Consider the following 12,125-nt stretch of genomic DNA (forward strand, 5'->3'; position numbering starts at 1 on the left):
ACCATGAAAATTCCTAGGCAGCTAAGTAAATAAGATATTGAAATGGAAGAAAGTGTTGATGAGATGAGGGTCCTATTGATTTTGCATACATAAAGAAATCTGCCTTAACAACCCAAAACTTCTTTGAAATAGCCTAACAAATATTGATTTAGCTAATACAAATTTTAATTGGAGCTTTTAAATCTTCACTTTAGGAAAAGATTTAATCCTTCATGATTATAAAATATTTGCCACGTTAATTCTCAAGCTAGAATTTACACAGAAGAGAGTACCAAGTTGTGCAATAAACTGTAATTCCATAGTCTTTTGTAGAACTGTGGTTTGCTAAAATTCTTATGATCCTACTGACACTAGTGACCCGGTTTTGATCTTTCTCTTTGTATATTTCTTCAGTGAGTAGGATAAAAGCCCAAGAATAATAACAGGAAAGGCAGCTTTCTTTTCTTCCTGTGAGGCTGATTTTCCAAGGTGCTTATCATTAAGAATGAGCCTTTGCACTTGGCTTTTACTTGAGAAGCTAATTCTGTAGACCCAGTCTATGTAAATGCCCAGGAACCTGCTTGGTCACCCAGACGAAGATTTTACAGCTTTTTAAAATTAAGTGTGAATTAATTTTCATAATTAGGAATAATTATTATGAGCAATTATGCAAGATGCCATATGAAACATTAATCATAATAGATGAATCAGTAGGATACCTACTGTATTTTACAGTATTTTTATTAAAATTCCAAATGTCTTTTTTTTTTTAACTCTTTAGTAAAAGAAACATACTCTTTTTCATCCTATTCTTTATAAGCTGCCAGATTCTTACCTACCTTAGCTTTCACTTAGGAATGATTCCATTGTTATTTAGGTCAGTGCTTCCTGTTCTGTGTTAAATTGGTGTCTGGTTGGTTTTGCTTTCCTGGAATATCTTGCTGCCTTTGTGTTTTCTGGATTTTTCTACCTGTATTTAAATCTCAAGTGTCTCATATTTTCTCTTTCTGCTGTGTCATTTCTGTAGACCCCTCTCTGGGCCCCACATTCTTCTATTCTCTTTTGGACTGAGTTGCTTCCTAGGTGTGCCACTTTAACAATGTGGTGACTTCCCTCCATGCTCTCTCAAATCACAACCACTGTTTCCCAGCCACTGTTTTCCAGGTGATGTGCAGGTAAAGGTTTAACAGTAGGTTCTCAAACCAAACAAGCTCTGATTTCAGCATTTCCCAATTCCCATTTTGTAAATATTCCCATCAGAGCCAATATCAAGTTCCCAACTTGACATCACTGACCAAGGAGTTGGGAAGAGATATACATGATGACATCCCCAGCTGGCGCCAGCGGGCTTCATCACACCACGATCAGAACCCTTTTGGCAGTGATATTTCTAAATTATGTTCAAACTTTTTCTGAGTTAACAAACTGAGCTGGATATCATCCAATTTCATTTGGTGACACTGGATCATTATTTTTCATATTTTTATCAGTGCTCATAATTAGACATAACAGTGAGGTACGTTGTTACATATTTATGCATGTGCACATTATAACGATATAATTTGGCCAATATCATTCCCCATAGTTCCCCTTTTCCTCTCTGCCTATCTCTCCCTGGTCTGTTTCCTCCATTCTACTGATCTCCATTTGATTTTCATGAGATTTTTTCCACACCTTTCTTTCCCTTTTCCTCGTCTAGCTTCCATGTAAGAGAGGAAACATACATTATTATTAATATCATGCTCTGGAGTGAAAAGTGATGTCCCTAGAGATTGTGGACATCAGGGAGGAATTTACCAGTGAACTAAACCACTACACAGCTTAAGATAGAATTATATGGAATAGTTAATAAAAAACATGATGGTATTTTACTTTAGTTGTTAGTTGGATTTTTAAAATACAATACTCAAATGTAGTTTTTCCTTTTGTATGGTTGTTGCAGCTTCCCTTAACCTTACTCTTGGTAAGATCCCTCTTCCCAAATTTGATGCCTTTGATTTGCACTCTTATTTCAACTCAACTCAACTCCAATTTTTTTAACTTCTTAGAGAATAAATGTTAATAAATAACACTATTTTTTTTTGGTATGAGGGATTGAAAATTTGTCTTCCCCTTTCATGATGTGTTGTCTCTTTAATATCATAAAAGAGACTACTTTCATGCATCTTCTGGTAGAAAAAGGAAATGGGTTTCCTCTCTTTGAAAAGTTTCACTTTTAAAGGTTTTTAGTGATGCACGACAGCTTTAAAATAGGGTTGCTGTTTCAGAATGAATTGCCTGAGGCTGCTCTTCAGGGTTGCCTTTTTTTTCTCAGCCCATCAGTCCTGTTTGGACATAAAAAAACAGTGCATATTTATATCATTGATGGGTCAATAAATAAAAGGAAGGTTCCTGGGAACTAATTAGAGTCAGAAGCAGAGATGAACAAGAGCTTGAAGACACAGTGCTGCTATTTACATTGCTCTGATTATTTTGTGTTTTAGCATTTCTGTGCATTTGCAGATGCAGAAGATGGTGACAAATCACTTCATGATCAGAAAATACCCCTGAAATGAATGGGGACCTGGTGTGGTTGTTTTAGGCATTAGCTCTTTTCTCTTTTCCCTCACCGCTTAAGCAAGGTAAATTCAGCTTACAGAATGGAGGACATTTCTTTATGTCCAAGGAAATTAAAGCTATTCAGGCATACACCTGCCGCATGACTGGAAAAATACCAAGGGTGCCATTTTCATCTGAAAGCTACAGTTTCTAGTGCCATCAGTATAGCTAATCACTGAATCATTTTATTAGAATTACTATTTTATCAAAGGAAATCTTAGAAAAATGCTTCAAATGTATAAGATTATGTTCATGTATGCAGGTAGAATTATAAAAATTTTAGACACAGAATACAAGAACAACCATTTGTCAGTGATAATGACGTTGTTGGTATTCACTGGACTATCTGAAATTCACCTGTTTAATCATAAGTGGTTAAGTGTATAGGTTGATGTACTTAAGAATTATTTAAAAATATAATCTATATAATGTGAATATAATAAACTATGGTGTCTCTGAAATTGTTATGGCTCCATCATAATTTTTATTTGGGTATCGTATTCAAAAAGGATTTCACCTAATCTAAATTTCTTCTAAGTGTAGAAGCTCAGCAAAATGAACTTCTAACAGAATATTTAACCTAGTTTTATATCAGGGTCTTGAGCCAAGAGAAAGTAAGTATGTAAGGAAGCATCATTTTGAAAATGTGTTTAGTCATTATCATTATAGGAAGTCTAATGAAAGGAGAAGAAACCAAACAGATTTGGTTAATATATATTTAACACAGGAAGGAAAAGTTAAGGGTTTGATTTGGTTTGGTTTTGTTTTCAAAATGATACCAGTTGTCATATCATGAGCCTGAAGTTATGGTTATTGCGCTCAGTATGTTGTATTAAGTCAGTTATTTCATTAAAAACAATGATGAATTTAAGTCTTATTTGTCTGGATTTTCCACAGTAAAAAATTACTTAACGAATATTTCTCCAGCTCTCCAGGTAGGTTCAAAATTTATATTTAAGCTTATAACATTCAGTTATCTCAGTATATTTCTTGAGAGAAGTTGCACAAAACAGTACATGAAAAGTGTGCTAAAATTCTAGAGACAAGAGTTGGGGATGTAAGTCAGTGGTAGGGCACTTGCCCAACATGCATGAGGCCCTGAATTTGATTCCAACACTGTAAAAATATTAATTAATTAATTAAAATAATTCTAGTGATAATGATGCCTACAAATATTGAAATTGAATATGCAGACTTCTCCAGCAGTGAAATAGTGATTGAAATGGTTAGCTGATGCTTGGATTAGCTACTCATGAACTCCCTTTGCTTTCTTTGCAGCTCTCAGCATTGGAGAGACAAATCTTTGACTTCCTTGGCTTCCAGTGGGCACCTATTCTTGGAAATTTTCTACATATAATTGTTGTCATATTGGGTTTGTTTGGAACCATTCAGTACAGACCTCGATACATCATGGTGGTAAGTCTTATTGTTATCATGCCTCTTCATATAAGAGCTACATAATTTCTATAAAAAGACGAATGAAATAATTTTAAGAGTACCCCTCTACTATGATGTGTTTTTGCTGTTCTAGCCCTCTAATATTCAATTCTGTTAAGAAATGTTAATTTGTGGAACAGATGACATGATGAATGTTTTGCAGTGAGAACAAAGTGATATGCCCTTAAGTTTGGTATGATATAGTGTGACTCATGGTGTAACTGAATTCAGGTTTCATAAACCTAGATTTTAAACTTAAAATGGGTTTGACTGAAGTGGGAGAACTGGTCGTGATCTCATCATTATGATGAGATACAAAGTATGTTAATTATTTTGTACCAAAAGAATAAGGTGTCAGATGTCATTTATCTTCAGTGACATCTGTCACTAACCCTAGGAACCAATCCTGTTTAGCGTAATTGTTTAATCACTGAAAATAATAATATAACTTAACTTTAATTAATTTAAAATATTTCAAATGCATGTACCGAAAGATTTAGTACATGCCCCTAATATATTTCATAGTTTATTATAATATGTTTCTCCAATTTTCAAGATATATTGGAAGCACAAATCCATACTCCACACTATGCAGAACACAGGAAATCCACACTCCATTGCAGGTCAATTTAATGAAGTGTATGCAGTTATCTACAATCTACTGGTAGTTATTCAGTTTAACTAGTTGGTTTTTGTATAAAAAGAAGGCAATATTGTTGGCTATATATATAAAAAGGAATCTAAAAATAATGAGTAATAATAATAGAAGTAATTGTAAATAGAAATAGCATACTCTAAAGTGCTCATTGAGCCTGAATAAATGTATTTATTTAAATGCATTCAGTAGAGTTGGTAAATAGTTCCTGCAATGCATTAATGTTGCCATACTTGGGGGGGGGGCAAAGTAACAAAATAAGTCATGTTTCAATTTTTACTTGATCCAATTTGTTGAAAAAATTTTTTTTCTGAAAATACACTCGTTCTGTGTGTTGAATCTCAAAATTGACTTTTTTGATATCTTCCATTAGATCACAGAGGTGAAAATAACTGGCCCACAGACAGACTTGGCATTCAACATGGCCCTGGGAGTGTTTGATATCACTTAATTTGCTGCAGGGCTAAACAATTTCTGTTTTACTTTTCTTAAGAATAGCCTCTGCTGGACCACTGTGTAATCTACTAGAAAGATGTTTCCTAGAGTTGAACTTAGAGCACCAGATGCTTTAATGTCATGCAGAATATCAAACTATTATAGAGTTCTAAATATGTTCTAATTTGTTTCTATGAATACAGAGCACTTTTACTCTTCACTGACTTCTAAAATTTTATGTTGTTGCTGTTCTAAGATCCAAAATGCCAGCTGACTATAAAAACAATGGCTTGCATAGAATGAGGCTGCATGTACCTTTTAAAGATATTATCTAGTCCTGTTGTTTCTGCCCCCTAAATGTTAGCCCTTGTTACCTTTCACTCAACTATAGCCTTGGTTGAGGTTTCTGCCTTCTTTCCAGTGTCTTCTTTTCTCACTTACCTAATTCATGACTTAAAAGCCTTTCCTAGTTCCAAGACCTAAGAATGTTCTTTTCTGTTGTACCTGACCAAAGGTCCCTGAAGGTCATCCTTCCTTCCTTTCTTCCTTCCTTCCTCAATTCCTCCCTTCTCCCTTCCTCTCTTCATACTTCCCTTTCTTCCTGCCTCTTTTCCTTTCTTTTTTGTTTTCTAACTTTGTTCTTTTTTTTCCAATTATTTGTTTATAAAAGATACTCATTTAGTCTCTACTATGTGTTTGGCATTGGGTTAGGTGTTGAGGATGCTGTTGAACATACACAGATCATTTTTTGGCCTTCTTGGGTGCTCATCTTACATTTTAGGGGGAGAGATTTGCCTTTAGCAAATAACATTCACAGAAATGTTAAACTATAACTATGACAAGTAATACAGAGGACCACATTGTGCCAGAGATGCCTAATAAGGAGTCTGACCCTGGCAGGGTGACAGAGTAAGGTGTTCTGCAGAAGAACTTGTGGTGCCAGTGAGTGTGAGCCCGCAGAGAAGGAGTTGAAGGGGGTTCTGGGCAGGGAGCATGACTGAATGTGGAGAAGGAGCTCAGTAGCATTAGTTGCCACTCACTCATCAAACATTCATAGAGTACTGTGTTGTACTAGGTCTGGATAACTAGAGAAGAATGCAAAGTACAGTCCCTACTTTCAAGGAGTTCATTTTGAAGGCAGTGAAGGAAACAAGGTATAGAGTCTGGGGCTCTCTGAAGGTGGTGGAGTGGCCATGAATGTGGAATGAGAGTAACAGCAATGAGGCAGAGGCCTGGGAAGTTTGTGAGCCAGGTGCAGAGACTTGAAAAGACCCAGAGGTAGTGTTTTTCTGCTCATGTGCCTTCTGCTCTCCCTGCCTCTCCCCCTCTTGCTCTCACATCCTTACCTGGTGTTCATGTGCCAGTTCTAGTAACATTCTCTCAGTCTCTCATGCACACGTCCCTACATGTTCTTTAATGATTAAACACTCTCTGTTCCTTTGCCTCTGTGTCTTGAGCATGTTTTATAATTTGTTGGCATTCGAGCCTTCTCTAGTAGGCAAAGAGTCATTGAGAACATGAACTGTATGTAATAGGTGCTTCATACATATTTATGTGTGAGGAGAAAGGCGTTTTTAGGAATTTCAGAATTATCAAAGGAAAACATCTACAAAGGTAAGCAACTCATATTATTGCTCCTCTGATTTTCTCTTTTAATGCATTATGCCAACCAAATCTCATTTTATTTGCTTTCACCCAGGAAGGGAGGAGAAAGAAAATATTGAATTGGTGGGAAAGCCCTCCATGCCAAACATTTTATTTTGTTAATCTTTCCAAATACCCTAAGAGGTCTGTCTTAGCATCTCTGATTTTACAGATAAAGAAAAAGGTTAGAATGGTTTCTTTGCCCAGGGAACACAGATAGCAAGTGAGAGAGCTGAATATCTTTTGTCCTCACTCATTTTATTATCAGGTTCATGGAGTTGCTTTAGCATGATCTGGGCTTTACTTCTACCACCAGATCCAAGATGATATCTTGCCATTGTCAGTATAAGTTTTGATCTAGGAAATTATTCTGCCGTACTTCCTCAGTCAATTGTCAAATATTATTACCTTTGTAAGAGTCTAGCTATAAATTTTCTATTTGGGGAAAATGGTAAATAATCGGTAATCAACAATATGGAATATCTGCCTGCAAAAGAGCCCCTTTTTGTGAAGGGCATTTTGTTATTTGGGAAGGTGATTATATTACATTTGTTTATTTTTTTTGTTTTAGTACACAACAGACAGCTGTTCTTGGGTTGTACTCATGAATACTTTGGTTTGATACTACAACTGGTGGCCTGTAATTAATTCTGGTATTTAAAAAAAAGATTGAAAATGAATGCAGCATATGTCACTTTAACCAAGGTGTGCCTTGGGAGACACCGAATTTTCAATGGCAGTGAGAGGAGACCTGGATCAGAAATTCATACCAACTTCACTGAGCAGGAAAAAAGCTTTTTTTTTACTACAGATTTTCTTCCCAAATCACTTCTGTTATTGTTAATATTGGCTGAAACAATTACCAATACATGCCAGTTAAATTTAATCCACTTAAACTAACAAACAGTTTGGAGCACCAAGTATCCTAAGTGCTCACCTAGAGATGATAAAATATAATGTCTGTCACTACAACAATTCAGTCAAACTCAGAATCCAGATTTGCAAAAACACAGATGGGAAGTCACTGCCACTTCTGAAAAAAACTGGGTTTACCACACTTGAATTCAAAGAATTAGTTACCACTGTGAACCTGGTCTAGATAAAGGACCATGCAGAACAATAACTCCAAACTCCTTAGAGTAGAAACCAAAACTTATGAAAATTGCCCCTTTGCTTACCTATTCTGTACCTTCTGTACTCCCATGTGCCTCCCTTATACCAGGCATCCTGAAGGATTTGCTGTTTCCAAAGACCACATGCTCTTTGCCTCTTCAGTTCACATATACTGAACCTTCTGCCTGGGACATCCTATTCTCCTTGCCCTCTTGAAAAACACTTAATAATCCTTCAACTAAATTGTCACCCACTAAAAGCCTTAACTAACCACCCCACTCAGGGCTAAGTGCCTCGTGCTCTCTACTACCCCAGATCCTGATAACTCTCTACCCTGGTCCCCCACCCAGTTGTCATTGTATCCCTGCCTGTCTCACAAATTTAGCAGTGTACTCCAGGAAAAAATGACTGTGCCTACCCCTTGTTATAGTCAAGGTGTATTCCTGCATGTAGAGACTTTTTAAAATGCTTAATCCTTGACTGGACACATCATAAGTGAATTTAAGGTGACTAGATGAAGTGACTTTAAAAATGACCTAGACAGTGATTTCCTAGAACATAATGGCAATCGTTCAGCAAGAGAAATTGGCCTCACTGCCTTGCTTATCTCAATTTGAAAACAGTTGAGGAATTACATGATGAAATAGTTTCTGCTGTCCTACCTGTGCCTACTATTAGGTGACTTACTCCTCAAGATCTATTTTTTCTGAAAAATATGTCATGGACTTCCACCACTATAAATGAGGTCCCACATCAAAGACTGTTAGAAAAAGCCAACCGAATCACCAAATGAAAGTGCAGTAAGTCCAATCCACTGCTGAAAAGATGCAGTTTACTATTTCTATATTTATTTTCAGAGCACAGAAATAACTTGGTCATATTTTTCTCCTTCACTTGGTATCTCAAAGGGATACTCCTAAGGGATACCAAGTTCAATGCTAAGGTTTAAATGTACCTTTTATATTTATTTGATAAAAGACAATATGAAACTGTGAAATCATATTTATCCACCATATGTTCTGTTGTAGAATCATTTTTTTCCTGTCTACTCCTATGCCAAATATTTCAAAATTCACCTCTGAATTCCAAAATAAGAGTCTTCCCTAGAATTATTTAAATTTTTATTATTTCATGGATGAGTTAATTTAATCAAGCTCACTAATTTAAAGGCAGATGAGTTAGCTAATTGATTTTACATTTAAAAAAAAAAGATTAACTTTGGAGTTAGAATTAATTCAAAGCTGACTTTAAAAATTAAAAAGACAGTACATTTGCAAAGACCATAATTTACTTCTTCGGACTTTTATGCAAAATTCATGTGCAATGAACAACTTACATTGATTTGAATTGTTATATAACAAACCTTCTCTACCACATCATCATAAATCTCTCCCCTGAGCTATTGCTCAATATGACTTGAGTGTTAATTTCAATTCCATTGGTCTTGGATTTAAATCCCCCTCTGCAAACTATTGACTCTGAAGTCTTAAGATATTTGTTCTCTTCATGCCACATCTATCTCATTTGTACAAATCTTATCACAGATCATTTTTTAAATGCTATAACATATCTGACTTGCTTACCATAGCCTAATATAGAGTAAGACTTGATAAATTATTCAACTGTTAATATGTCATTTTCTTCTTGACCTTAACTCTGCTTTCCTTCCCATTAAAAATGTATGGATGGCAGGTTTCACTTAACGTTCTTCTGAACACAAATACTAAACCAAATACTAAGGATCTTACCCTACTTTTTATTTTATTGTAACTCTAGCATATTGTGCCTAAATACTGTGGCTGATTGATACACATGTGAAAGAATGAATGACCAGATGGCCTTTCTAATAATTGGAAAATGAGGAAGCTCAGACTGTAAAAATAACTCATTATAAACTAATTGTTCAATGCAAGACTGAAAGACTTCTAAAGTTCGAGTCAAATAAAAAGTGCTGAATATCCTCATAAAATCAGGAAATATATAGGAAGCCACATAGAACATTTGAACATCCTTTATTAATCTTCTTAGGCATATTCTATGTGAGTATTTAAAATATGTGTACTGAACATAAGCAAAATAGAAGAGAGTGAGAAACAGAAACAGAGATTATGCAATTATTTGGAAAAGTTAATCTATGTAGCAAGTACACCTAATCTACCTGGATAAATGAATATATTGACAAGAACCATAATAATTAAAGGGTATTTGTTAAAAATGATGAGTTTTATCTTTTATTTTAATTCTCATTTAATTTGAATTATTAAAAAAAAATCATCCACCTCATAAAGAAGGTAGGGATGGATTGCATCTCTTAGTAATGATTTTTCCTAATATCTCTGCCTTGGTAAATTCTTATGCATGTACTTATATTGCTAGAGATCCCTTTTCCCATATGTTTGTGATCAAACTGGTATTGTAAGTATATGTCAAAGTATATAGTTTATGTCTCATAGCAATTCAAAATTCAATAATATGTTCTTTGTTCTCAACAAACAATGCATTAGAAGAAACTACAATATCACTGGAAACAAATCAAAGAACCCATGGTGTTTATGTGATGCATGCTACATAGAGAGCAAAACAGAAGATTCTACTCACTCCCCAAACATTGCCACCTATAGGACTTGTAAGAGTAAAATATGTTTTTATTAAACTGGTAATTTGGTGAATTTGCCATTTAATGAAGTGTTGAATTTGGTTAAAGTTAGCTTACAATTAACCTTTAGTCACTTTCCTAAGATTTTTTAAAAGAAAGCCGACTGGGCAAGACTTGAGAATCTCAGCTCCAGAGTCAGTCAGGTTTCACATGCCAAATCTTGACACTCAGTAGGGAATCAAATGATGTCCTTTTGTGACGACTGAATGGTATAACCTGTATGAAGTGCATAGCACAGTACCAGGAGCACAGAGAGCCCCAGAATAATAACCCTAATGTAATTAAACATGTTGAGCTGACAGTTGGTAACTACTTAGTCTGATAGTTTTAGCTATCAAAGTTCAGAAGCAGCATTTAATAGCTTGTGAGTCATTTCTGTCACTGAGTTTGTGCTATGATTTTTAAATAGATTTGTTTTATTGTACTTTTGTTAGGACTTTGAATTGGTTGATTTTCCTAATACAATAATTATGCATTTAGATTTGAGTTCCAATAATTAAGAATCATATGGATTCGCAATTATTTGGGTTTATTTTCTTATTTTCTTACAGTGTCTTACTTTATTTGATATTCTTTTCCTAAGTCTTGTCACTGACCTTTTTCTCATAACTTAGTGGTCAGTAACATACCGATACACTTATTTTTATTTAGAATGCAAAATATCAGGACTAGATAATACCCAATTAGCAAAAGCAGTACAATTTGGTCTAGTTATTGTGACTTGCAAAAAATAAATATAAAAGATATAAAGCAGCTGTTTTCAGTATTCATGGGAATGTTTTGTGATTCAGAAAAGTGGGTTTCAATACACTTTGCACATTTTAAAAAACTGTTCAGACTAGGAAACTTCCTGAACGGAAGATATTGCAGCATCAGCAATATCCACAAATACTCAAAACCTCACAACATGTTTTTACTTATGTTAATTTTTAATATGTTTTTAACATAAATTTCCAACAATTTTGAAGTTTTAACTCATTATTGCTTTATGTTATCCTTTAAAAAAAGCAAAACATCTCTCCCAAGGAAGTATGATGTGACATCAAATATATCCATTTATAGCAATACTCAAAACATGAGATTATTTTGCAAACTTCTAAAAGTCATAAAGTCAGGTGTGTTGGTGCATGCTTGCAATTATTCAGGAGACTGAGTCAGGAGAATCTCAAGTTTGAGGCCAGCCCCAGCAACTTGGCAAGTTCCAAACTGCAAGAACCTGTCTCAAAATAAAAAATAAAAGGGCTAGAGATTTAGGTCAGTGGTAAAGAGCTCCTGGGTTCAATCCCCATTACCAAAAATAAAGAGATAACAGAAATACATAAAATCTAAATTGCATTTTACAAATAATTAGATGCTTGGGATAAGGTTTCTAATAAGAGCATGACTATTTTATATAGTATCTAAAATTAAACATTCTATTGTTTGACATAACATAGAATAAGCTAAAGAAATGATTTCAATGTTCGTTTTAATTTAAGTATAGCATGAAACTATTGCGGTCACTCATAAAAATTAATAATTTAATGAATATGCCCGTTTAACGAATTAAGGATTCAGAGATTTTTCTGGTAAAGTAAAATGAATAGGCAAAATATTGATCGATTAATT

General features: G+C 34.7%; 1 protein-coding gene across 1 annotated transcript in view; it reads left to right on the top strand.

Moving 5' to 3' along the window:
- The first annotated feature begins 3,610 nt into the window (after positions 1 to 3,610).
- Positions 3,611 to 12,125, top strand: part of NKAIN3 (sodium/potassium transporting ATPase interacting 3) — a 349,578-nt gene continuing 341,063 nt past the window's right edge. Inside the window, exon 1 of the mRNA XM_079150338.1 lies at positions 3,611 to 3,993. Within this exon, the coding sequence (XP_079006464.1) occupies positions 3,811 to 3,993 (183 nt within the window). The 5' untranslated portion in view covers positions 3,611 to 3,810. The remainder of the gene's footprint in view (positions 3,994 to 12,125) is intronic.

Source organism: Sciurus vulgaris (genome assembly GCF_902686455.1).
Source record: "Sciurus vulgaris genome assembly, chromosome: 1".
In the NCBI taxonomy this organism is placed as follows: Eukaryota; Metazoa; Chordata; class Mammalia; order Rodentia; family Sciuridae; genus Sciurus; species Sciurus vulgaris.